The sequence below is a fragment of the Priapulus caudatus genome, unplaced genomic scaffold (genome assembly GCF_000485595.1).
Source record: "Priapulus caudatus unplaced genomic scaffold, Priapulus_caudatus-5.0.1 Scaffold17, whole genome shotgun sequence".
Lineage (NCBI taxonomy): Eukaryota > Metazoa > Priapulida > Priapulimorpha > Priapulimorphida > Priapulidae > Priapulus > Priapulus caudatus.
In genome coordinates, this window is record NW_014577078.1 from 749,518 (window position 1) to 773,948 (window position 24,431).

At 41.7% G+C, this 24,431-nt stretch overlaps 1 protein-coding gene across 5 annotated transcripts; it reads left to right on the forward strand.

The window, feature by feature from the left end:
* The first annotated feature begins 368 nt into the window (after positions 1 to 368).
* On the forward strand, positions 369 to 12,030 carry LOC106810974 (lymphoid-restricted membrane protein-like). 5 transcript variants are annotated; one of them, XM_014814508.1, is made up of 18 exons: positions 369 to 407; positions 989 to 1,175; positions 1,528 to 1,640; positions 2,694 to 2,812; positions 3,060 to 3,094; positions 3,356 to 3,422; positions 4,342 to 4,500; positions 4,791 to 4,959; positions 6,756 to 6,833; positions 7,281 to 7,316; positions 7,547 to 7,606; positions 8,360 to 8,424; positions 8,671 to 8,809; positions 9,401 to 9,535; positions 9,951 to 10,000; positions 10,284 to 10,337; positions 10,642 to 10,903; positions 10,970 to 12,030. In XM_014814508.1, the coding sequence occupies exons 1-18, from the start codon at positions 402 to 404 to the stop codon at positions 11,384 to 11,386; spliced, it is 2,151 nt and encodes a 716-aa protein (XP_014669994.1). In that variant the 5' UTR covers positions 369 to 401; the 3' UTR covers positions 11,387 to 12,030. The 5 variants fall into 5 exon arrangements, with proteins under 5 accessions (XP_014669994.1, XP_014669965.1, XP_014669986.1 ...); XM_014814479.1 differs by having other exon boundaries at positions 10,642 to 12,030; XM_014814500.1 differs by having other exon boundaries at positions 8,671 to 8,767; positions 10,642 to 12,030.
* Positions 12,031 to 24,431: the final 12,401 nt, after the last annotated feature.

The window sequence follows — 24,431 nt, forward strand, 5'->3', positions numbered from 1 at the left end:
CCTGATACAATACAATCAATACAATATCATTAACATATATATAGACGTGTAGAAATGTATAATGTATGTAATGTATGTCATTTGGAACGCATAATTACGGTTCCATGTGAGAGCCGAAAGAGAGTCACCGAGAATATATTTAGTTGTCAATTTTTTTAATTAAAATGAGTTAATTCCACCACGTTAGACTGTGCGCGTACCATATGCGATTCCGGCATATTATTGGCGAAAAAATCGTTAACAACTTAAGCTGTATTACTGTTTTAACTCTTAAATAGACAACATAAAATTAAGTCTTTGATAAAATCCAATGATCTCCATATAATATTGAGATCAATGGAAAAAATCTCTTCTGCCGAAAGCCACTTGTTGATTGTTATGGTATCACGTGATCATCTGTGATGGCGGTATGTTCATTTTCAGGTTGATCGTAAAATGTTATTAAATTTGTTTTGAACATATTAAAGATAAATAAATGTCGAAAAAATATCGGAATATTAGTTATCAATGTACATGTATTGTAGATATTGTGTTTACTCCATTTTATTTCTGGCATGGCTTTGCCACACGAACGGAATCTGCTTGCTTGAACTTGTGCTTGCACAGCCGGCCTGTCAGTGGGGTGATACTCCGGAAATTAGGAGTGTTCCCAACTTTAATGTCATTAATGGTCATTATATATATATATATATATATCATTACATGGTCATGGTCATATATTAGTTTGTGGTTTAATGTCATTTAGGTTAGGGTTAGGGTTAGGATTATCAATAATTAATCATTAATCATTAATGATATCAAAGTTGGGAACACTCCTAATGGAGCGTTAGCCTGTCAGTGTCGCTGAGAGGGTCTATGTCCCCCGGGGTACTGCCGGAACGTACCCTGGGGGACATAGACCCTATGAGCGTCAGTGTCAGGCTAGCATTTTTTTATGCTAGCGTTTATGCTATCGTAAAACTATTAACTACTCTATATGTTTATATAGAGCTCCGTGATGGCTTCTTTGGCAAGCAGTATGGAGCGCCAAGCTGGTCAGCTTACAAACACAAGTTCGAGTGACAGTGTCAGTGGCAAGATGCAGATATCCTGTGAGCAAACAGAAATCAACAGCTCTTTTCCAAAAAGATCGACTGAAGCAGGTGAGGCACATGATGTCAGCAGACTCAAAACAGGTAGGGGCCTATACAGTAATACATCTGGGCAGCCACTGCACTATCGTAAATAGTATCGTTCCATTTTTACAATTATAATATGTCTAATTGTGATATATGTTAACATTGTTGTATTATATTATAGTATTTCTTACTGTTCTTTGTGTACTGGACATTGGCGTGTCTATTGACGTCTCATATTGATAGGTATATACTCAGTCGCATATATTCTTCTTCATATTATGTTGGTAGTTAGCTCTAGAACTATAGCCCGCGTACAGTTGCCGCAGGCCTGCAGCAACTGTACGTGGGCTATAGTACTAGAGCTAGTTGGTAGTATGGTGATTAATATGGATAACGGTTTATATTGCAGAGGAAGATTTGATTGACAGCGTTTTTCTGATGTGTGATGTCAAAAAAGAGGGAGAAGTGGATGTCTCTATGCTGTTAGAGCGTATTCGGGAAATAGTGGCATCTGAACATGAGGTGCGCGCACGCAACATATAACCCATGGCTGACTGATCTAGTCATCACATCAAGAGCGTATTAAGTATGCTTATAAGCATACTTAAAACGCTCTTGATCACATATACAGGGTGCAAAATTAACAGGAGTCCGGAGTCAAATACTCCCTGATTTACTGTCGGACTCCCTGATTTGACATATGAAGGAGTCCGTGTGACTCTCTGAAAATTCTGCCATTCTAACTAGTTCGTTCCGGAGCACGGCCTCGCGGAATTACCGTATTTTTTCAGTAAAATTTGGCAGACGTGCAACCGCATGAATGTTAAAAATAAGCACATGCGTTATTGTTAATATCTTTAATTTTGAACTTCAGACTGCGGACTCCCTCTTTTTGAGGGTAGGGAGTCCGTTGGATTCCCGTGTTCAAAAGTTGATTTCTACCCCTGCATATACATGGAAATATTATCATGTATTCGCATCGTCAGTATTACTGCGTCACTTGTGTGCTAAACCAATACTTGGTCACTGCGGAATTTTGATGAAACCAATAATCTACTAATTACAGGTGAAGTTGCTCTTTCTTACCCCAACTATCTATTTTTGTGTCTGTTTCTCATGCTGCTTGTCTGTCTGCATGTCTGTCTGTCTGCATGTCTGTCTGTCTGTCGGTCTATCTGTTTATTTATCTATTTATCTATATAACATCTATCTATTAGCTTGACCAGACAGTCTTTAGTGCTTTTACTATGGTTTATTAGGGATTTTTTTGCAGCAAGTATTTGCTGCCAACATTGAGAGCAGGCAGCAAACTGCCTCTTGTATGCAGCAAACCTGCTGCTTGCTGCCCTTTTTTCGAATCCTGTATATATATATATATATATATACTAACTATCTGTCTCACTCTGTGCCTCCTCTTCTCCCTCCCTCTCTTTTTCCATTTCTCTCCCCTCCCCCCTCTCTCTCTTCCACTCCTCTCCCTCTTATACTTGCATGGCTATAAATCTGTTATTCATTTAGAGAATTAGTTATGTACGTCAGTGTGACCAAATTGTTTCTTACCCTTCCTGCTTTCAGAATTCAGGAGAGCTGCATAAGCTGCGAGGAATTCTTCATGCATACTGTGTCAACAATAAAATTAGCATGTCTAATTACAAGTCTGGCATCAAACACTGGATACAACAACAAAGAATGAGGTACATAGGCTCGTGCAATTTTGTCAGTGATAGAATCAGTAACTATGGTGAAATTATAAGTAGTAAAAATAGTAATTATAAATTATAAAAATCTATTTTGGTTAGATTATATATGCCCATAGGTAATCAGGATCAAGAGAGTTAATAAAAGCAGAAATCGATCAAATAGATGACAAAATATAGTATACTACTGACAGCGTGATGGGTTTCTATCTTTGCTATTTTATAAGTCTATTTTTACATTCAGTTATAGTTGTGACGATGTGGGCAACATCTCTCAAGGTAAGTACCTGTACAAATTTACATTATTATATCTAATATAAACGTGAAAGAAATGTTTTAATTATGCATAATTTAGAGATGTAATGCATTATACACTTTGCGTAAGCTCGGTATTAAATCGAAAATACAAAGCTGATACCAATCTTGCATAATTATATACAGAGTGCAGTTTTTCACGAAAAGTTCAATTATTTGATTTGACTCTATGGTTATTGCTGAGGTTTTTACTTACATGTATTTTTCCTTTTCCCGGTATAACAGTGTTGCCACCAGATATGCACAACATTACTTATGGCTCAATTGAAGACTGTGCTGAAGATAAACATAGGTATGATGGCATGAGGGATTACGCTGAGGAGCCCATTTCGCTGCAATCTTTGCTAGAGAATTATTAGTTTCATCGGCTTATTTCCTGGCATCCAGGCTTACTAAAACATATTTGTGAAGACTTGGAATTGAGCACAAACATTACTGGCGAGAGCAGTGTAAAGGTCAATTATGTCTGCCAAGATGTGATAGTGTTTGAAGTCGGTTGTCTTCACCTGAACTTTCGAACTTTTTTTCAATATGTTTTTTATGCTGTTCACTAATAACAAATCTTCAGTTGTTTGTAGTTATTATTGTTATTCCTCTTGTTTTGACTGCTGACTAGCTGGTGTTATATTTCAAAATTGGTGCTGCAATGTTTCTTTAATCTGCTTTTCTGTTCTGCAATTCTTCAAGAGTATAACTTGAACGATATAGTAACGAAGAACATTTCATGAATTATAATTATTCAAACTCCAGTGCGTGAAATTAGCGCTATTTTGCCGGCGGCCGCTGGTTCAACCCCCGATATAATCAGTCCACTTGGCCTATTCCAAATTTTGCCTATCTTGCCTTTATATTAACAATATTTACCAATTTCCTGGCTAGTTTTTACTTAGTGACTACTAAGAAGTAAATCACGTCGGCAATTCCTGTCAAACAAGTAGAACTCCACTGATAGCAATGAAATACTGAGATACTATGAGTATGCCTAATAAACACACAGCTAATACTTTATTAATAATGAAATAAACTGAACAAAATTAAGGGCCTGTTAAAATTGTCTAAGGGCCTGTTTAAAATTTTGGGTGGGCCTGTTCACATTTTGGCTAATTTCATGCCCTGAAACTCTGATATTTACCATGGTATTTCACAACATACCTGTGAGTGGTCATCGTATTAACAATTAATGGCATGTAATTATCACCATTCTTTCACAGCTACAACTCTGATCTTTTGACCAGGAATGCGGACCTAGAGTTTAGCAACGCTAGGCTATCTGAAGTGAATAGTGAGCTGGAAGCTCAAATCACCGCCACGGAACAGATCAACGTTATGCTGTCTAACGACTTGGAAGCCGTGAGAGTGCAGTATCAGAGGTTGTATTGGACCAGTGATCTCTCTTCCTTGCACCTTGTATTCTCATTGAAATACCTCTGGCAACCAGATATCTTGTCATTGGTGTCACTACTGATATCATGTATTTTGTAGCTATTTTATACGAGTCGCGTGCACCGCTCTTGCTCTCACGCTCAGAACTTTATCACAGTTCTCAGATGGAACTGGACAAGCAGAAGGCTATCGAAGAAGAGAGTATCATGTATTTTGTAGCTATTTTATACGAGTCGCGTGCACCACTCTTGCTCTCACGCTCAGAACATTACCACAGTTCTCAGATGGAGCTGGACAAGCAGAAGGTGATCGAAGAAGAGAACCAGGAGCTGAAGGTGAGGCTGGCCGAGGTCGAGGAGCGGAGGTCGTTGATAGATGCAGAGTTGTATCAGCTGCGCAAGGACGTGTCGACGCTGGAGAAGAACAACAGGAGGCTATCTGCAGACGAGCGCAGCACACTCACGTCAAACATGGGAACGACGGGCTGCCTCCCTCGTTCTCATACTGTTCTGACGTGAGTGTGCTGCGCTCGTACGTCGTTCCCATGTTTGCTGCCTCCCTCGTTCTCCGTATATGTCGTGTTGTTTGCTGCGTTGTTCTCATACTGTTCTGAATGTGTACAAGCTGTTGTGTTGTTTTCGTGCTCATGCTCATATTATCAGTCCTTGTGTTTTGGAAAAGGCAGGCGAGTGAAAAATCACACACTTTGGCTTGCCGAGGTGTGTGATTTGCATCCGAGTGCCCACAGGCTACGGGTACGGTAGCCGTATCTTAATGTCTCGAGGCTACGGGTATGGTAGTCCATTTGCGCATGCGCCGCTTTCCCACAAAATAATGCCGTTCACTAGCTATTAATTAATCTCCAGCCTAATAATTGAGTTAATTATTAATTAATTAATTAATTAGCTAGCCTACACTAGTTGTTTTGGATTGATTGTCAGTTCAAATGCAAAATATTGAAAGAAAAAGGTTATACACCATAGACTGTTTATCTCTTTTTACACGCGTATATAAGACTAGCTGCGGGTACCCACCCGCTGCGCTGGGTAAAATCTTGCTACTAATTCATACTACTAATAATGGGACACAATAGGAACATTGGGTAAAAATCGACAATAACATTGCACACAATATTAATATTTAGAAATGAGTGTAATAAGATAATAAGCATGGGAAAAACGAAAAAACTGTTACGTATGACATTTATATGACAGCACAACCGAACTTAGAACCGTTGGGACATAATAGTAATATGGTGTAAATGAGAAAAAGTTATTATAACAGCATGTAGGAATTGGTTGGACTTTTCATTTGAAAGCCCCTTGATAAAGAATGTTTTTCGTTTTATTCTCTGGTGCAAATATGTAGAGATTGCTGGCGTCTCCAGCTCTTGCGCTCCCACTTACAGCTGTCCATTGTCAGATCGTACCATGAATAAAAGGAATATAGTATAAGGACAAATTTGTCATTATTAGCTGCTCATAGTATAGATAGAGACACGCAGCCATGCACATTGAAATGAAGAAATTTTCCTACTGAATCAGAAACTGCATAGCTTTCGAATGGTACAATGCATTCTGAGATCGTAGCATCTGAACTGAACCTCTGAGCTGAATGAGTAGTACCTCTGAACTGGTGAAACTGGTGCTGGTTGTGGTGTGTTTTAGTATTGGTTTCGGTTTCACAATACCAGCAGCCGGATGAGGTGAGGGAATCGATTTTTCTGTGTGTGGCAGCGCTGTACAGTGAGTGATGACATTGTGTGAAGATTGACGAATTGACGGGTTTTTCACGGATTTTTGGGTGAGTTTGACGGTTTGACAGGTTTTTTTCATCTAGGAACACTCCCCGGGTATAACAGATGGCCGATATAAGATAACCGAGTCGGTTTATTGTTAGTGTTAATGTTAGGGTTAGAGTTGAGGTTGGGGTTGGGGTTGGTGTTAGGGTTAGGGATAGGGTTACTGTTTGTACTTGTGTGTGGGACTGCCGTGTACTCGTAGTATCCATAGCTTCGAGACATTAAGATACGGCAGCAGCGCATGCGTAGTGTGACTGGCTAACGTACCCGTAGCCTCTGCGAAAATAAAACACGAAGCGAGGTGTGCGTTTTGATCATGCTTAGATGCGCGTTTTTTCGCACTTCTCCTGATCAATCGAGGCGCGCGATGGCACGCGAGCGCGATCGCGCACCTTAAAACACAAGGACTGTATTATCACCTTTTTTGTTTTTGCTTTGAAGCTGGATTCTCAGGATAAGGAATTGATGGGATATGACGTTAGCAATGGAAAGTTAAAGGCTGATTTCACAACACTTCAGGTCAGTATAGATATTCTCATTGATGTGAAAAATCTGGTGGGTGAGGTTAGTTACTTTGTAAATATCATTGAAGCATTTGTATAAAGGTGTATGTTGTGCACTGTATTCACAGGTGGTGTTATATGTTTATAAGATTTTATATTTGCTTTTATATATCTCATAGACACTTATTATATTTCTTGGTTGAAGTAGCCTGAATCAGCACTTTAGGAGTTGGTAGATCAGTAAACCAACCTGTCCTACTAGCAATTGTCCCCCTTGCCACACTAGCATTCAATACTTATATACGTGTACAAGTTATATACAGCTGAAAAATTCTATCAAGGTTGTATTGTGTTACAGCATAATAGGAAATCTTTTAATGGTAGCCTACTTTGTCACTCCGGTGTAGTGCGTGGAATGTTTGTGACACTCATGTATGTATTGTGATGTTTTTATTCAATTCAGGCACTTCATCAACAAACTAAAGCTGATCTGGACAAGGTATGAGTTGCTCATAAAAGTGATGGTTTATTTGTGGTGATTCCTGTTTTTGGTCATACCATCACTGTTTAATCACAGTGGTTTAGATATTGCAACATTGACTTGACTTGGATATTATGGAGTACAATTGTTTCGTGATACAGTCAGGTGTTGTTATTTATATGAGTTGTAGCATCGCATCAAAATTCTGTTCATGTTGTCTTAGCTGTGATGTTGTGATTGGATTCTAGCGGAGGGAGGATTTAGAGCAGTGTGAAGCCAGAATTGAGCAGCTGCTGGACAGTGTTGAGGTACTTAGATGGTCTCGTAGTAATGATTCAATGTTCACGCTTATGTGTGTGTGTGTGTGTGTGTGTGTGTGTGCATGCATGGGTGCGTGCGTGCATGTGTGAGTGTGTATGGATGTGTGCGTGTGTGGGTATGAGCCTGAGTGTGTGTACAGCTACGTTTATTTGCATGGCTACTTTAGTAAGCCAAATGGCATAATTGGCTTTTATATTACAATAGTTAACATTTACTAGTGTGTAACGTAACTTCTGTGCTATTGTAGCCGTATATTGGTTGAGTCATTTTATCAGTGCATGTAAATTTTTGTGTTTGTTTTGTTCGATTAATTAACTATGGAGTAATTGATTTGCGGAGAGTGAGTGTTATTACCTCCGCCAGGGGCTTGGCGGGGGTTATGTTTTCACCGGCGTGTGTTAGAGTGTTGGTTTGTGGGTTTGTGGGTTTGTTAACATGCACGTTTCAGTTCACTTCCGCTAGGTGCGCTGGCTGTAGACTTACAATCACGCAACCACAGGCTAAGGGGCAACCACAGTCCTCCCCCACCTGCACGCTCGCACTAATCCGGATCCAATTAATTATTTAATTAATTAATTAATTAATTAATTTTTCCACTTAATTAATTAATTAATTAATAAAAAATTTCACATTGAGAGAATTCAGCTGCCTTGGCGGAGGTCTGTGCTCTCCGAGTGCTCTAGTTATTTTTGTGACCATCATTTATGATTAATTTTGAGCTTTCTCTCCTCATTTCATAGAAACTGATTATGGAAAAAAAAGACCTAGAAGATTTGTTGAAATATTACACTGACAGAGATGAATGGTAAATATCACTCTTTATTACGCACTATATTCATTGCTCTTACTGTGAATGCGATAGGTGTACAGTCTACAATTACAGTAACAGTTACAGTATTAGTCTACAGTTCGTGTGACAGTGCTTATTATCAACCCTAATTGTCTATTGCTTATTCATCCGTGCAGAAATCATTTAGCAAATTCGTGACTGACGTTACAAAACAAACGTTTGCACTATTACATTATATAAATTCTTATTTCATACTTTTAGTAGTATGGATAGGGCGGATAGAAGTCTGTTGGAGAACGATAGGAGCCACACTTCAGTTGTGTCTATGATGCTGGAATCCGAAAACAAACTCGAGGGTGTATGTTGCATGCCATCCCTACGAATGGAACTTGAAGATTTTGTGAGCGAATCCTAACGGTTGAATAGCTTCGTTTTGAACCTGCACGTCGTTTCACACTAATGTTATGTCTATGTGTTATGTGAAATTCCAGCGACTAGCTGTTAATTGAGCCGTTAATCAGGTCGTTCGTTAATCATGTCAAAACCCGGAAAAAAAATATTTTATCGGTTGAATTTAAGGTGGGTGTAACCACGGAGGCATAATGTAGATAGACACACCACTTAATCTAATCCCCACATTATTCCTAACAATAATAGTTTGTATCGAAATAATATGACATCTAGCAAATGCATTCTCACTCTTGTGGCATAAGGTATTCCCCTGCAGTCTACATATCATTAGGGAGTGAAAATGTTAGCAGCAAGTATCAATATTGATATTAATATTGTATTTTATAATCTATTAGGAACTGAAAAGGTTTTAGAAACTATGCGAGGCAGGGAGTATAATTAATACCAATTATTTTTTGCTTCATGGGAATGTTAACTCTTAGTCTTGGTAAAGAAATACGACTATCAATAATTATCAGCCAGCAGGTGGCGTTATAAGACGAGTCTGATTTTCTGGTGATGACGTGGGTTGTAACCATAGGTACGGAGGAACCAGGAACTGCCGTCACCATTTTGCGAGAAGCCAGCTGATTCTGGCAATGTCTCCCTCGATTCTTCGTCGACACACTCTTTGGCTCCTCTCACGCCGGAGGCCATCTCGCAAGGACGGAGAGAGGCAAGTGTCAATAGCATGGTAACAATTTTGTTGGGGGATGGGGGGGGGTTGCCGACAAGGATTTTATGTGTAGTAGTACAGAGAACTAAAGCTGCCAGGGTCTATGTCTCCCTGGGTACGGTCCGGTATACCGGAACATACCCTGGTACTATCTAATATGCCGGACTGTACCTCGCCTACTCCACTAACGAGTCTAGGGAGTCGCCTACGCCTACTCCCTAACCCTAACCCTAACCCTAACCATATCAGATAGTTACCAGGGTACGTTCCGGCAGTACCCAGGTAGACATAGACCCTATCAGCAGAACTAAAACATTGATGTATATTCTTGTGGCATTGTGATATTTTAGGGTGATCACTGTCTCGCTCTTATTGCATTCATAGTAATGAGTAATTTATTATTGCTTTTTTGTAGCTGAGAAATGATGTAAAGCGTACAGTTTTTGAACACAGTCAAGAAGTAAGGTAAGAGTAATTGTTGATTCTGATAATAGGTTTTTGCATAACGATAATGTCATTGTGATGTTAAGATTGCAACAGCCATCATAAACAGTCCCACCACCAGGGTAATAATAATTCATTTTCCTTGCTTATAGCAAAATTTATTGTCATTAAAATCATTAAACTATTACATGTTATAATATCGTAATACCGGCTAATTTTTCACTTTTGGCACAATGAATATGCTTTCATGTGTCCATCAGTCAATATGTCCCATGAGTTGCTATATAATTGAATCATTTTTTAGATTGCCGGAAGCTGTGGGCGTGATAGAGAAGCCTAGCGATGAACTGAATTCAAGGTAAGCTGGAGTTGAATCAGAATGTAGTGAGACTCTGTACTTTTATATTATTGATCAGAAGTGTATTGATTTTTGAGTATATTCATGAAGACAACTGTGGCAGTTCTGACTCGCAATCATTTCCAAGAAAATATCGTGAGGTATACTTAAGCATAAAGCCATGTAACTTTAGCTCATTGCTTCGTTACTGTGTAAGACGCAGCGATATCAAAGCTCGTGTCATAGACCGATGTTAACATTTCGATGAGGGAAAGTGTCCGTTGATAAACTCTGTACACTTTTTCCTCTTGCATTCATTTGTCAGTGTCTGTGATGACAACGACAGCAAGGAAGGACCCTGTGACCAATCAGAGGTGCTGAGTACACGTAGCGATGATGAGTCAAAGGCGGGACAACGCGGCAATGACGAAGACAAGTCGGCATCGCGCGGTGATGCTGAGAAGCTTTCGTGCAGCGACGACGAGGGAGGGACAGCTCTGCTACATAGCAACAACAACAACATGGATGCAGTGTCACGCTGCAACGACGAAAGAGGGACAGCTCTGCTACATAGCAACAACAACAACATGGATGCAGTGTCACACTGCGACGACGAGGGAGGGACAGCTCTGCTACATAGCAACAACAACAACATGGATGCAGTGTCACGCTGCAACGAAGAAGGCAAGACAGTCGCGTGCGGCCATGACAAACGCAATAATGCGGCATGCAGCGATGATGATGATGCCAACGACGGGGCATGCGGCAATGACAAAGACAATAATGCGGAATGTAGCGATGACGACGCAAACGCCGTGGCATGCGGCAATGACAAAGTCAACGAAGTGGCGTGTGGTGATGACAAAGGCAAGTCGGTGAGCCATGGCGATGGCAAGGGCATGAAAGGGCTTCTGTCCCGCATATTGAGGGTGATCGATGTTGGCACGGCACTGCGCATTGCCTGCCTCCTGCTCGTGGCTGGCTACCTCGCATGGCTGTGTCAGGGCAATGGAACTCGTCTCATCATGAGCCATGTCCGGCTGACACAGTACGGTCCGCATCCCATTTAGATCAGACCATGCATTGTCCGACGATGACCCTGCAGTGATGATCGATTTGACTACTAAATGATTATCAATATGCTCTTATTTCCTGTAAAGTGGAAGCTTTCATACCGTATATATGGCTCCTTAGAGAAGCAAGTGCTCTTGAATGTGAGATTTTTCAAAGTGATATGTTAAGCAGGCCTGCATCTCAAACTATTGCGAGTTCAAAGTATGCTCTTGTTTAGGTTGACGAGGTGATTAGTAATAAGCTATGTATGTTAGTATGACTATTAATTTAATATATAACATGGTACACTGAGTGCGCTTAGTATCACTGTTAGTTTGAAGCTGTGTCAAATTACAGTGGATGTACAACTTGGTTTTTTCTAACTATATTAATTTTTGAAGATCTGTAAAGTTTTTATGTTGTATAAGTTTTTGTATTACTCCAAATATAACACTTTAAGTATTAATTCATTGTAATTTATTTTATTTAGCATAAGAGGTTTAACGTTTAATATATTAAATACTAAAGTGCATAGTTCTACAAAGGGCATTGCGTTTTCTAATAACAAATGACAACAAATTGACGCATATAATGCATAATTTATTTTGTAATGAAAATATTATTTTCTAAACCGTAATAAATGTAAAAAATATAATTTAAACTGATATTTGCCTTTTTTGTTAACTTTAAGGTTACCTACTAGTACATTTTGCTGCTTATCTATGTATGATACAAAATTCTTTACAATGCCATGTGAAGGATGTACGCATGTATAACATTGTATAATGTAACACCACAATGTATAAAAATGTGTATATATAGACTGATATGGGTGCCATCGTGTATGGTTGGCCATCGTACTCAGAAATAATTATTTTTACCGCTAAAATATAATTTATAAAATATAACATTTAAAAAAAAAATTATAAATAATAATTTAACCGCGGTATAATTATTGGCCTTTTATCCAATCAGAGGTCGTGTTACACATAAGGAAGAGAGAGAAAAAGATAGGGAGAGGAATTCGTAATAGTAGGTGTGCGTAGTAGTGATTAGATCGCTAGACTGACATCTATAAAACCTGGGTTCGAATCCTCGTAAATTCTCTGCTGAAATCTATTATATGTATTATAGGCGTAAATTCACATTTTGTGCCTAGGAGGGGGGGGGGTGAAAAAGAGAGAAAGGATTAGAAAGAAAAGAAAGAGGAATAGGAATTGTCGCGTCCGTAATGTAATATGTTTGTGCATGTGCCTACAATAAACGTACTGCGTACCTGTGCATGTGTGCGTCCATGCCTGTGTGTGGGCCGTATGTGTATTGGTACGTGCGTTTGTATGTGCGTGCGTGAAGAGAAATATTGCGAGAGAGAGAGAATGCGTGAGGGAGAGAGAGAGAAAGGGCGAGAGTCATGGAGAGGGAGAGGGAGAGAGAGAGAAAGGGCGAGAGTCATGGAGAGGGAGAGGGAGAGGGTGAGCGAGAAGGCGAGAGAAGTAACTATTATTAGAAGGAATTTGTGCATCCGTGTCTGTGTGTGTGACTGCGCATGCGTTTGCACATCTCCGGCTGCATTCCTCCCTCACCCCCCCCCTCTCCCCCGCTTGCGGATAGTATCGCCCGCGGCATCAGGTGCACGGGGAAAAGTTAGCCAGACAAATGGCTGGTTTTCAGTTTCAACATTTTCACCCCACCCCAAAGCACAAAATATGGAGATACGGCTATAATACGCGTTTTTACAGTCACACAATCACACATACACACACGCGACCGGGCGCGCACACGCGGGTAAGGTTGCACGCACGCGTGCGCGTGTATTATAGGTGTAAATTCAAATTTTGTGCCTCGGGGGTGAAAAAGTTTCAGCTGAAATACGGTCATTTGGCTGGCAAACTTTTCACCGTGCGACTGATGCCGTGGACGATACTATCCGCGAGAGGAGAGTAATAGTCCACTAGCCACCCCCATGTCTTCTTTATTGAACCTAGAAATGTTGAGTACTATAAGGTTTTATGTTGGAAATGCAATATACAGGTCATAAGGACTCAGAAACTGCCGGATGCTAATTTGCATATGTGTAGCATTTTGCTTAATCGGCCTAATTAGCATATTAATTAGGTCAAATCACAAAAATCAAGAATATTTTCTTAGTAATCCACATAGAGACTTCATTCGTGTGTCTAGACCCATGTTTTCGACACTAAGCAATTGATCTGGCATGGATCAAACCCCTACCATCCTTCCGACTGCAGAAATCCAATATGGTGCATGCATAATGAGGTAAACCGAAAATCACCATAACTGAAAACTGTTGGAAGATAGAGACTTTGTTTTGATGTTTAGACCCATGTTCTTAACACCAAGGATTCCATCGTCTATAGAACTTATATATTTAACAGTAAGTTATATTATTATAAAAAGTTAAATATTATGATGCAGCTAGATCATGGAATACATAGATGAACCACAACACCATCAAACTACTTACTATTCGCCTTCTCTTCATGTTGTGATATTCTCTCCAGTCTCAGATCCTCTTCTCCTTCCTTCTGCTCTTATATCCTTCTTCAGCATCATCTCGTTGTGTCAGTGAGTTACAACACTCATTTCTCCTTCACAACACAGTAGCTGGTACATGACAATCATTTGCTGCACAACCACACTTCCTGCTGCAGGCATTTCCCTCTGCTCGGCAGCTGCAGCAATGACGTCCATGAGGTTTTTTGGTGCGGTAGGTTCTTTTGACAGCACTGGTACCACTTCATCATTATAAGGTAACTTCCCATCCATAGTTAGTGATTTGGACAGCAGGAGGGTCAGCCTTGTCTGCAGCCTTCCATAGCATCATTTGGAGATGTGCTCTCCGGATAGGGAGTCTCAGGTTGATGTCTGTTGGTGGAAGGGACTTCACGGATGGAGGATTCTTTTGCTTGCGATAAATCTCGTACCTGGAAGCATTCATTGACGTGCATTTTTTCTGGCCATATAAATGTAGGAAGAAGGCTTTTCCAGTTGCCATCAGGTTACTGTCAGTGGCATCGTCCTTTCCAAGAACTGAGTCTAGTCCAGCAATATTGGTCTGGTTGAGCACTTTCAGGGCGGACACTTTCCCTTTCCCATTAGGATAGGACACAGTGTCACAGCCTGAGAGTGCGTGCATTCCCAATATTTTCTTGCATTTCTTCCCGAGCTTGGTGACAGTGGCATTGATGTCAAGCACGGATCCATCCCACTTTTCCATTTGAACATGGCATGATACTCCATCTTTCCAGCACCAGTACACGAGCAGCGCGAATACATCTGCGTCATCACTAAGGATGCGCACAGTCCGAGCTCCCACCGATGCAGCACGAAGCATGTAGCTGATGAGAGATACGTCTGCTTCATCATGATGCACAATACTGTTGGCTTGGCTCACAAGTTCAATGTTGCTACCAAGATCATGTGTGCAGAGTAGTTGTGAGAGCTGCCTGTTGTTGTTCTTGTTTTTCATGATGGCATCACGACCAGCTAGTGGTGAGTTCAGAGTCAGTTGATATGCAGTGGATCCCTCCCCGGCTCTCCTCTGCCTCTCGTGATCCTTTGCACCAATACTTTCATGCCGATCAAAGATGACATAAGTGTCTGCCCCTCTGTAGTTGATGAGGCGAGATTTTCTTCCTTCAGCAAGATCACCCACTGTACCCGAGGATGGCCAGACATTGTGGTAAAGTAGCTGAGAGGCGTCCACCAGCAGAGTGCCAGAGGGAAGAGGGTTCCTTATGATGACGCCGAGATGTTTAACTAGTACTGACTTGTTTCCCTTTCGGAGGAATCCATACTCGTCGATGAGTGATGGAGAAACAGGGCACAGCTCATGATGGAAGACAGCAGACAACTCAAGATTCCTCTTCTGTCCAACGATCAGGAGACGGGCGAATAGCGTTTCCAGGTCATAGACAATTTTGTTTTTCACTTTTACACTTTTTGATATTGGTAGCAACATTGAACTTGTGACCCTAGCCAACAGTATTGTGCATCATGATGAAGCAGACATATCTCTCATCAGCTACATGCTTCGTGCTGCATCGGTGGGAGCTCGGACTGTGCGCATCCTTAGTGATGACGCAGATGTATTCGTGCTGCTCGTGTACTGGTGCTGGAAAGATGGAGTATCATGCCATGTTCAGATGGAAAAGTGGGATGGATCCGTGCTTGACATCAATGCCACTGTCACCAAGCTCGGGAAGAAATGCAAGAAAATATTGGGAATGCACGCACTCTCAGGCTGTGACACTGTGTCCTATCCTAATGGGAAAGGGAAAGTGTCCGCCCTGAAAGTGCTCAACCAGACCAATATTGCTGGACTAGACTCAGTTCTTGGAAAGGACGATGCCACTGACAGTGACCTGATGGCAACTGGCAAAGCCTTCTTCCTACATTTATATGGCCAGAAGAAATGCACGTCAATGAATGCTTCCAGGTACGAGATTTATCGCAAGCAAAAGAATCCTCCATCCGTGAAGTCCCTTCCACCAACAGACATCAACCTGAGACTCCCTATCCGGAGAGCACATCTCCAAATGATGCTATGGAAGGCTGCAGACAAGGCTGACCCTCCTGCTGTCCAAATCACTAACTATGGATGAAAAGTTACTGTAAATGATGAAGTGGTACCAGTGATGTTAAAAGAACCTACCGCACCAAAAAAATCATGGACGTCATTAGCTGCAAGCTGCGAGCAGAGAAATGCCTGCAGCAGGAAGTGTGGTTGTGCAGCAAATGGATTGTCATGTACCAGCTACTATGTGTGTGAAGGAGGAAATGAGTGTTGTAACTCACTGACACAACGAGATGATGCTGAAGAAGGATATAAAGAGCAGAAGGAAGGAGAAGAGGATCTAGAGACTGGAGAGAATGATCACAACCATGAAGGAAGGCGAATAGTAAGTAGTTTGATGGTGTTGGGTGTTCATCTATGTATTCCATGATCTAGCTGCATCATAATATTTATCATTTTCATATATAATAATAACTTACTGTATAATATAGAAGTTCTATAGACGATGGAATCCTTGGTGTTAAGAACATGGGCTAAACATCAAAACAAAGTCTCTATCTTCCAACAGTTGCTCAATTATACTGCCTGATTTTACGGTTTACCTCATTATGCATGGCAGCCATATTGGATTTCTGGCAGTCGGATAGAAGGTAGGGGTTTGAATCCATGCCAGATCAATTGCTTAGTGTCGAAAACATGGGTCTAGACAAACGAATGAAGTCTCTATGTGGATTACTAAGGAAGATATTCTTGATTTAGTGATTTGACCTAATTAATACGCTAATTAGGCCGATTATGCAAAATGCTACACATATGCAAATTAGCATCCGGCAGTTTGTGAGTCCTTATGACCTGTATATTGCATTTCCAACATAAAACCTTATAGTACTCGACATTTCTAGGTTCACTAGGCTGGCTAGTAGACTATATCCCTCCTTGCTGTGACACAATCCGTCTCGAAACCGAAGAACATAGGTGCGGACGAAAAAAACTTTAAAGTCACCGATTATCTATCCAGACCACATACATCTCACAGGAAATCGTTGGCGAAAGGGGCGGCGTGCTAGTAATAACTGCGCGAAACAATTCGATGGCCTCTCTCACTGTTAGCACACACGCGTGCGGTGCGTGTGACGATATAAACGTCATACGCGTGTTATTATTTTGTATATGCAGGTTACTATATCGAAGGTTTAATTGCAATGTGCAGGCCTATTACAGCACAGATATTCTCATCGAACTATTATTAACGAAAGGGGCATGCACTAGACGATATAGAAATAGAAACTATAGTGCTTACGTAAACGCAAGAAGCAGTGTTCTATGTGTGGCAGACTACTATATGTGTGGCAGACATACTATTTTATTTTATTTTATTTTATTTTTTTATTTTTTCATTTTTATTTTTTTTATAAATTAAAAATAAATAAATAAAAATTTAAAAAATATAATAATAAAAAATAAAACATATAACTGCTGTTAAACACCGGAAAATCGCTATGGCGTCACTGGGCCACCATAGACTACCCAGTTTTAATGAGTGTAATAACATTTGCAGTGACAACGCTCTTCACGAAAACTTGTTTTGAAGTGCAATTGAAAAGTTAAACAAGTAATTTATGTTCCGCTGTGGACGTGGATTGTGTTAGACAGTTCCTAAATACAGCTCGGTTTAATCAGTGTCTAGATGGTTCTGCACAAAGCTACACATAACACAGTGGGGATGGGTTGCAAATTGTAAAATTGTTGATACAGAAATAGTATAACCTCGGGGGCCCGTTGTCTGAAACAAACTTTATAACATTAATTTTTTTCTCACCGAACTTTTAACTTTTAACTAACATTGAACTGTTACATGAACCACACACACACACACACACATATATATATATATATATATATATATATATATATATATATATGCATGTTTATAGATAGCATAGCGTGCCATCGATACAAACCCAGCTGGGCTTTCAAGGTGACATGCGGCCGACCAATAAAAGCAATAATGCATAAATAAATGCGATGCAACAACGCCGTCGCGTAGCAAGAAACCCCGTTACTATAGTCACTTGCTGTTATGCAAGCAATACCATGTAAATATTGTAATGGTCGAGAAAATATGAGACCGGTCAGGAAGACTGCTCTATGGAATTTACTGACAACCGCTCAATTACTACTAGTCTACGGTGGCGTCACAGTAGGACGTGACCCACGAACCGCGGAGAAAAGGGTCAGCTAGTTTCCTGTCACTTGCCATGTCCAGATCGATGAGCATGTCCGAGACTCAGATTACACTGAGTGAGTTGGAGTTGATCTAGACACAGGCACGTGGGCCGTTTCAATAATAAAATGAAACACAATTTGTATTTATAACGAAAGTCTTAATGTTTAATTATGTATTTTCTATCGTCCAGAAATCTCACGTAAATTTCGTTCAAAAACTCCACTGCAACACAAAATCCCGCCGCACGCGCTCTTACTGAAACGGCCCGAGTACCTTTGAATGTAGAGACTGGCCGTGACGAGGCGAGATAACGCATAACGAATCGAGAGCTGGCTAATTATAATGCCTGTTATAGATGAAGTCGCGTCACCCATAACGCACTCACGCGGCGAGCTCAGTGGTCGGAGAATGCGCGCTGATGCTCAAAATTGATCCTGGTCCACACATATAGTGGCCGCTCGTCTGACCGATGGCTAGCTACAGCAAGGCGTCGGCTACAGCAAGGCGTCGGCTACAGCAGGGCGTCGACTACAGAAGGGCTTCGGCTACAGCAAGGCGTTGACTACAGCAGGGCGTCGGCTACAGCAACGCGTCGGCTATAGCAAGGCGTAGACTACAGCAAAGTGTCAGTTACAGCAGGGCGTCGGCTACAGCAAGGCGTCGACTACAGCAGGGCGTCGACTACAGCAAAGCGTCAGTTACAGCAAGGCGTCGGCTACAGCAGGGCGTCGGCTACAGCAGGGCGTCGGCTACAGCAAGGCGTCGGCTACAGCAGGACGACGGCTACATCAAGGCGTCGGCTACAGCAGGGCGTCGACTACAGCAGAGCGTCGACTACAACAGGGGTTGACTACGGCATGGGTTGACTACGACAGAGGTTGACTACGACAGAGGTTGACTACGGCAGGGGTTGACTACGACAGGGCTTTGACTACGACAGGGGTTGACTGCGGCAATGGTTAACTACGGCAGGGGTTGACTACGACAGGGCTTTGACTACGACGGGTAGGATGAATAATGAACATTCGACGCCTGGCGAAAATCCATCAATCTCTCCCAGGCGGCTATTAACGGCGGCGGCGCGGCCACGCTCGACGAGCGTTAACTCATTCTTTGTCGATATCTAATCCATGCGTTTAGATCGAGTTCGAGATCGGTGTCGGCACGATTATCAGCGACTGCAGCGGCGGCGCTGCTCGCATATGCATAATTGGCTGCCTTATTAAGCGACCAATTGCCCTATTATTGCTTTTTAAAGGACGGTCGCTTGAAATTTCCCGAACCGAAATGAGAAACATGATACGTGCGCTCGCGGGCATATAGTGGCGATGGTAACGTGCGCGCCATCGCGCCTATTGTGCGTGATGCCGTAACTAGCGTGTATGCCATAGATATATATCTATATATAGCAAGAGCTAATAAAGACAAATTTGTCTTTATTAACTCTTGATATATATCTATACACATGTGTATATAGAAGAGTACATGTGTATATCTATCATGCGCGCGCTTATTTAAGTAGCGTGCATGTTACGGCACGTGCGTAATTGCACGAACCTGACTAATTCCTATAAACATAAACAAAAGAGAACCGCTAACCTCTATCAAAAAATCCCGGCGAGCTGTTCCAACCGCTTGATGCATTTTCTAGCGTAAATAAGAGAGAACGAGGGAGAGAGGAATCTGTAGCGAGCACAAAACAAATTGAAGACATCGCTAAGTAGTTATCGCTAATGACTACTTTAAACATAAATAAAGCTGTACTTTCCGGTTGTTACATGTGGCATTAGAAAATAGGAAACGAACCAACCCGAGAGGCTAAAAGCATGCATTAAAATATATACCAACATCTCAAACATTAGTAAAAACTCTTTGTTCCTGTTTGATGGCTCTTCTATAATAAAAATTAACAAATCGGAGATGATGGAAAATGTAGAGAGACTAAAGACGAAAGGCAGAAAAGACGCCGTAAAAACTATTTTATTCATAAAAGCAGTAAAAACTATTTTATTCCTAAAAACAGTAAAAACTATTTTTTTCTTAAAAGCAGTAAAAACTATTTTATTCGTAAAAGCAGTAAAAACTGATTTATGCCTGCTCTACTATAGAACATATTAGGATAAGGGAAATCGGTAGAGAAGCCAGAGACAACAAAACTTTCTATCTGTTTGACATATCTTCTATTATAAGCAAATACGTAGCTAGATAGCTGTTGTAGAATCTGTAAGGAGCCCAAGATTGGAGAAAGAACTGTTAGTATCGTAGGTCAAGGTGTGTGCTTTACGCGTGTAAAACAGCGCTTGTTTTACAGACAATAATACAACGAGTCTCGGGATGAGATCGTACCTCATCAACTGTTTATATAAACACGTAGAGTTGGAGGTGGCAAGGTAGCGGACCTCGTACTGTATATGGGATTGAAATCCAATAACTAGGTACCTGACCACTGTTGCAATCTTTACAGGTTTTCTGGAAACTTTAGGCCTATTGCATCTTCCGCGTTATTTACTCAACGATAAAGCAGGCGGATAGTTGAATTGCGAATCTGGACTAGGAAGAAGTTGATTAAGCACAGTGAAACAGCGTGAACACAGCTCCTTGTGGGACGCCTGAGGCAAGCAGCCAAATCTCTTGCCCTGCAAAGCTACTTTAATTGTTGTTGTTATTTAGGGAGCACCTGGTTCACTATAATTATAGAGGTTTCTTATGGATGCTACTGCACTCGAATTTGAATTGTAGCTTTTGTCAGGAGGATTTTATGCAATTCAAAAAGTCTAGCGTAACTGTTTCCATCTGGCCTACATCATTTGATCATATGCCCACGCCTGTCATAGTCACCAGCAGTCAGGATTAGCGGTGTATCTTACAGGATCGGCACTTCCGGAATCCACGCTGGCAAGATTATGGTGCTTGACTTCGCCCTCTCCGCTGCTATTCAAGTAGTTATCGCAAGCCGATGTTGGCAGACGACGGAGCGTCGATTGTCACAGGAGAGTATTGCGCAATCACTAAAACATCTGGAGAGACTAGTAAGCCTAGCGCTAATTATCATAGAGGGCCATTAATATTCTCCCCCCACACACACACATAGGCCGAAGCGTTTGTGCGAACTCAACATTGACGTTAATAAACGAACGGTCTGTAAATATAGCAGAGTTTGTACAATATGAATTTAGTTCGGAGCGTAAAATGATCAAACATGACGCTGTGCGTATGCGCGCAACAGTAATTTTCAAACGCGAGTTTTCGATATTTTATGATCGTGTATGTCTTGTCTTGTCTTTGACCATCCTCACGGATAAGAGGCGGAAATCACAGATGATGCCAGCATCATTTCCTTCTAACTCTCTCCGATTTTTTGCAGATTATAGTGTAGCTTCTCAAAGCTATGGTGCGACGTTCTGCACAATCAGATGTTCCGGACGTCTTCAGTATGGCGACATAATTATATGGATCAGTCTTGGGGCCATTCTCATTCTCCAGTCTCCACGGCTTTGTTGCACAACTTGCATAGAAACTATAGGCTACAGTGTCATTGTCAACTTTTAAAAGCTCGACTGGTAACTCATCTACGATTGTAGCCTATTCTTTCGGAAGTCTCCGAATAGCAGCGGTAACGCCTGGTTTCATGATTTCTGGGAATTCATCTCGCGTTATATCTTTACAGTCATCCACTATTTCAGACAACTTTTACATATCATTGAGATCTGTCGACAGGCGATTCCGCTCATCTTTGATATTTCGGTGCCTAAGCTGAGATTTTTTCGCTATAATTTAATCAAAATGAAAGCTTTACGAGTGCGGTTATATATGTTGCAGGACTTGCTCTACTTGTTGGCCATGTTGGGCGACGTTTCTTTGGCTTTAAGCAACCGTCTCTCATTAATTAATTACACAGTGGTTTCTGATATCGATCGTTTCTTCTTTAGAAACGTGAATACCTCCATCAAAATTATCATATAACTAATAATATACAGGTTTCTGGTAACGCATTCACGATACTATAGAGGTAATATAGTTAGATCTGTGAATTAAATATCCATACCCGGGCGGACAGACAGACAAACAGACAGACACACACACACACACACACACACACACACACACACACACACACACACACACACACACACACACACACACACACACACACACACCCACATGCACACACAGTCCGTATTTACTCCTCCTTGTGAATAAATATAGTCCGTCAACACATACATTATCTTGCCGTCCACACGGGCCGAGAGCGCGTGACAGATCGCTGGAACGCAGACAAGTGCTGTCCATCGTGCGCAAACACCGCTAATAGAGAAACCATTCTAAATCCGTTCGAAGATTAATCACCGGCAGGGGGCGTCCGCTAGCTGCCTGGTGAGCGTCGTCGCCATTATACAGGCCATGTGGTTTAGTCCATGCAATCAAGATTTGCCAGGAATAATCAGCTCATCTTCCAGCGCGTGAATCACACGGTTCTCTTCATTTTACACCTGCTGCTGCGCTTGCAATCGTGCATTGTCGCAAATATGATTATTTCAGTAGTAGTTGTGACTTGTGATACATTATTGCTTTAGTATAGCCGGGTATGATCATTGTTGCTGTGCTTCTGGTATGACCAAAATGAAGCACGACCATGTTTATCAAAATGTCGTGCTTATATCGTCTGGAATACTTTCATGTTCTATCAGAAAAACGTCCATGTTTTACGAGAAACATGTAAACGTTAATTCTTAGAAACACGCATACGTTTAATCAGTAATAGTATATATGTCTTATGTAGAACGGTTCCATGTTTTCTCAGAAACACTCAAATGTATTATAAAAACCACTTTTATGTGTTATCAGAAACATCTATGCGTCTTATAAAACACACGCCACGTGATATCAGAAAAACGTTCATGTTTTATCAGAAAGAATTCAATGTTTTCCCAGAAAAACACCCCTGCTTTGTCAAAATTATTTAAGATTTGTTTTATCAGAAATAATTCTATGTTTTATCAGAAACACGTTGCTATTTCGTACTACGCGCGTAATAATATAAATTATTCACGACTTCATCCGCCTCATCTACACAAGCACATACAGCGGCGTGGTTAATTCGAGAGCTTGTTCTCAAGATTACACATCGAAGTTAAATATAACCGAGTCAGCAGCTTATACCGTCGAGATAGAAAACATTAGACACGGAAAATGATCAGCGCACACGTACGGATTACAAATACATGGTCGCGGGGATTAGTTGACCACGACGACCATCTTCCCCGAACATTCGTCTTCTAATAGCAGCTACACGTGAACCACCGCTGAAGCGGATGGCGGAGCATGGCGAGTATGGTAGCGCTGCTTGGGGGGAGGGGGGATGATTGCCTTTGTTTAAGCTTGTCTGACGTAACAGCATATCAAGTTATGGATTCCGACAGCGCTCCCATTGATTACCCGCCGCGACTTATGTTACGTGCCACCGTGGCGACGGCCGGCGGCGGCGGCCGAAGGAGTTCTGTTGCCATGGGAAACAGATGAGGTCTTTACTACGAGGGTAAATGAAAGTGGCTGGTGATTCTCTTCGGCAAGAACTGAGAACGAGATGGGAGTATATATATATATAGTACAGGTATAATATATAAGTATACGTGCGTGTAGGCGTGTGGGCGCGTGGGCGTGTGTGTGTGTGTGTGTGTGTGTGTGTGTTGTGCTGTGTGAGAGAGAAGAGAGAGAAGAGGAGAGAGAGAGAGAGAGAGAGAGAGAGAGGAGACGAGAGAGCGAAGGGTAGGCGGACAATGGCCAGAGACGATTACCAAAACTGAGGAACGAACAAAGTGGCATCGAGAAGGACAAGCGCAACAAGACGATCCGCCATGGAGTATACAACTGAACGTATATTGCAACCATCAGAGGCCCAGCATATCGCAAGCGCCGAATGGATGAGAAACGGAGAGGAGAAGAGCAATAGCAACTGCAAGAGCCGGAATCCGCCGATCTAGAAAAAGAACGAGCGGCCGTAGGAACGGCGGAAAGAGCGCTGAGAAAACTAGACGCTGAAGCTAAATGAACGGAAGCACGAGCCAATCTAGAAATACACACAGAGAGGGGGAGAGATTAGGAGCAGAGCAAGCAGACGAGAAAGGAGGAGCGAGGGCCCTGAGAGAGAGAGGGAGCGGAGGTGAGGAGGAAAGGAGGGAGGGAGAGAGGGAATGAGGGAGGCGAGGAGGCTGAGCCGAGGGAGGGAAGGTAGCGAGGAGGCGAGGGAAGGAGGGAGGAGAAGAAGGAGCGAGGAAGGAAGGTTGAAAATAAAATCGAA

What these genes read in the sequence shown, in the direction of transcription:
- LOC106810974 (XM_014814479.1), top strand. An exon ending in GTGAGAGTGCAGTATCAGAG is followed by an intron (nt 4,501 to 4,790) that starts GTTGTATTGGAC and finishes ACATTACCACAG; the next exon opens with TTCTCAGATGGAGCTGGACA. An exon ending in AGCTGCTGGACAGTGTTGAG is followed by an intron (nt 7,607 to 8,359) that starts GTACTTAGATGG and finishes CTCATTTCATAG; the next exon opens with AAACTGATTATGGAAAAAAA.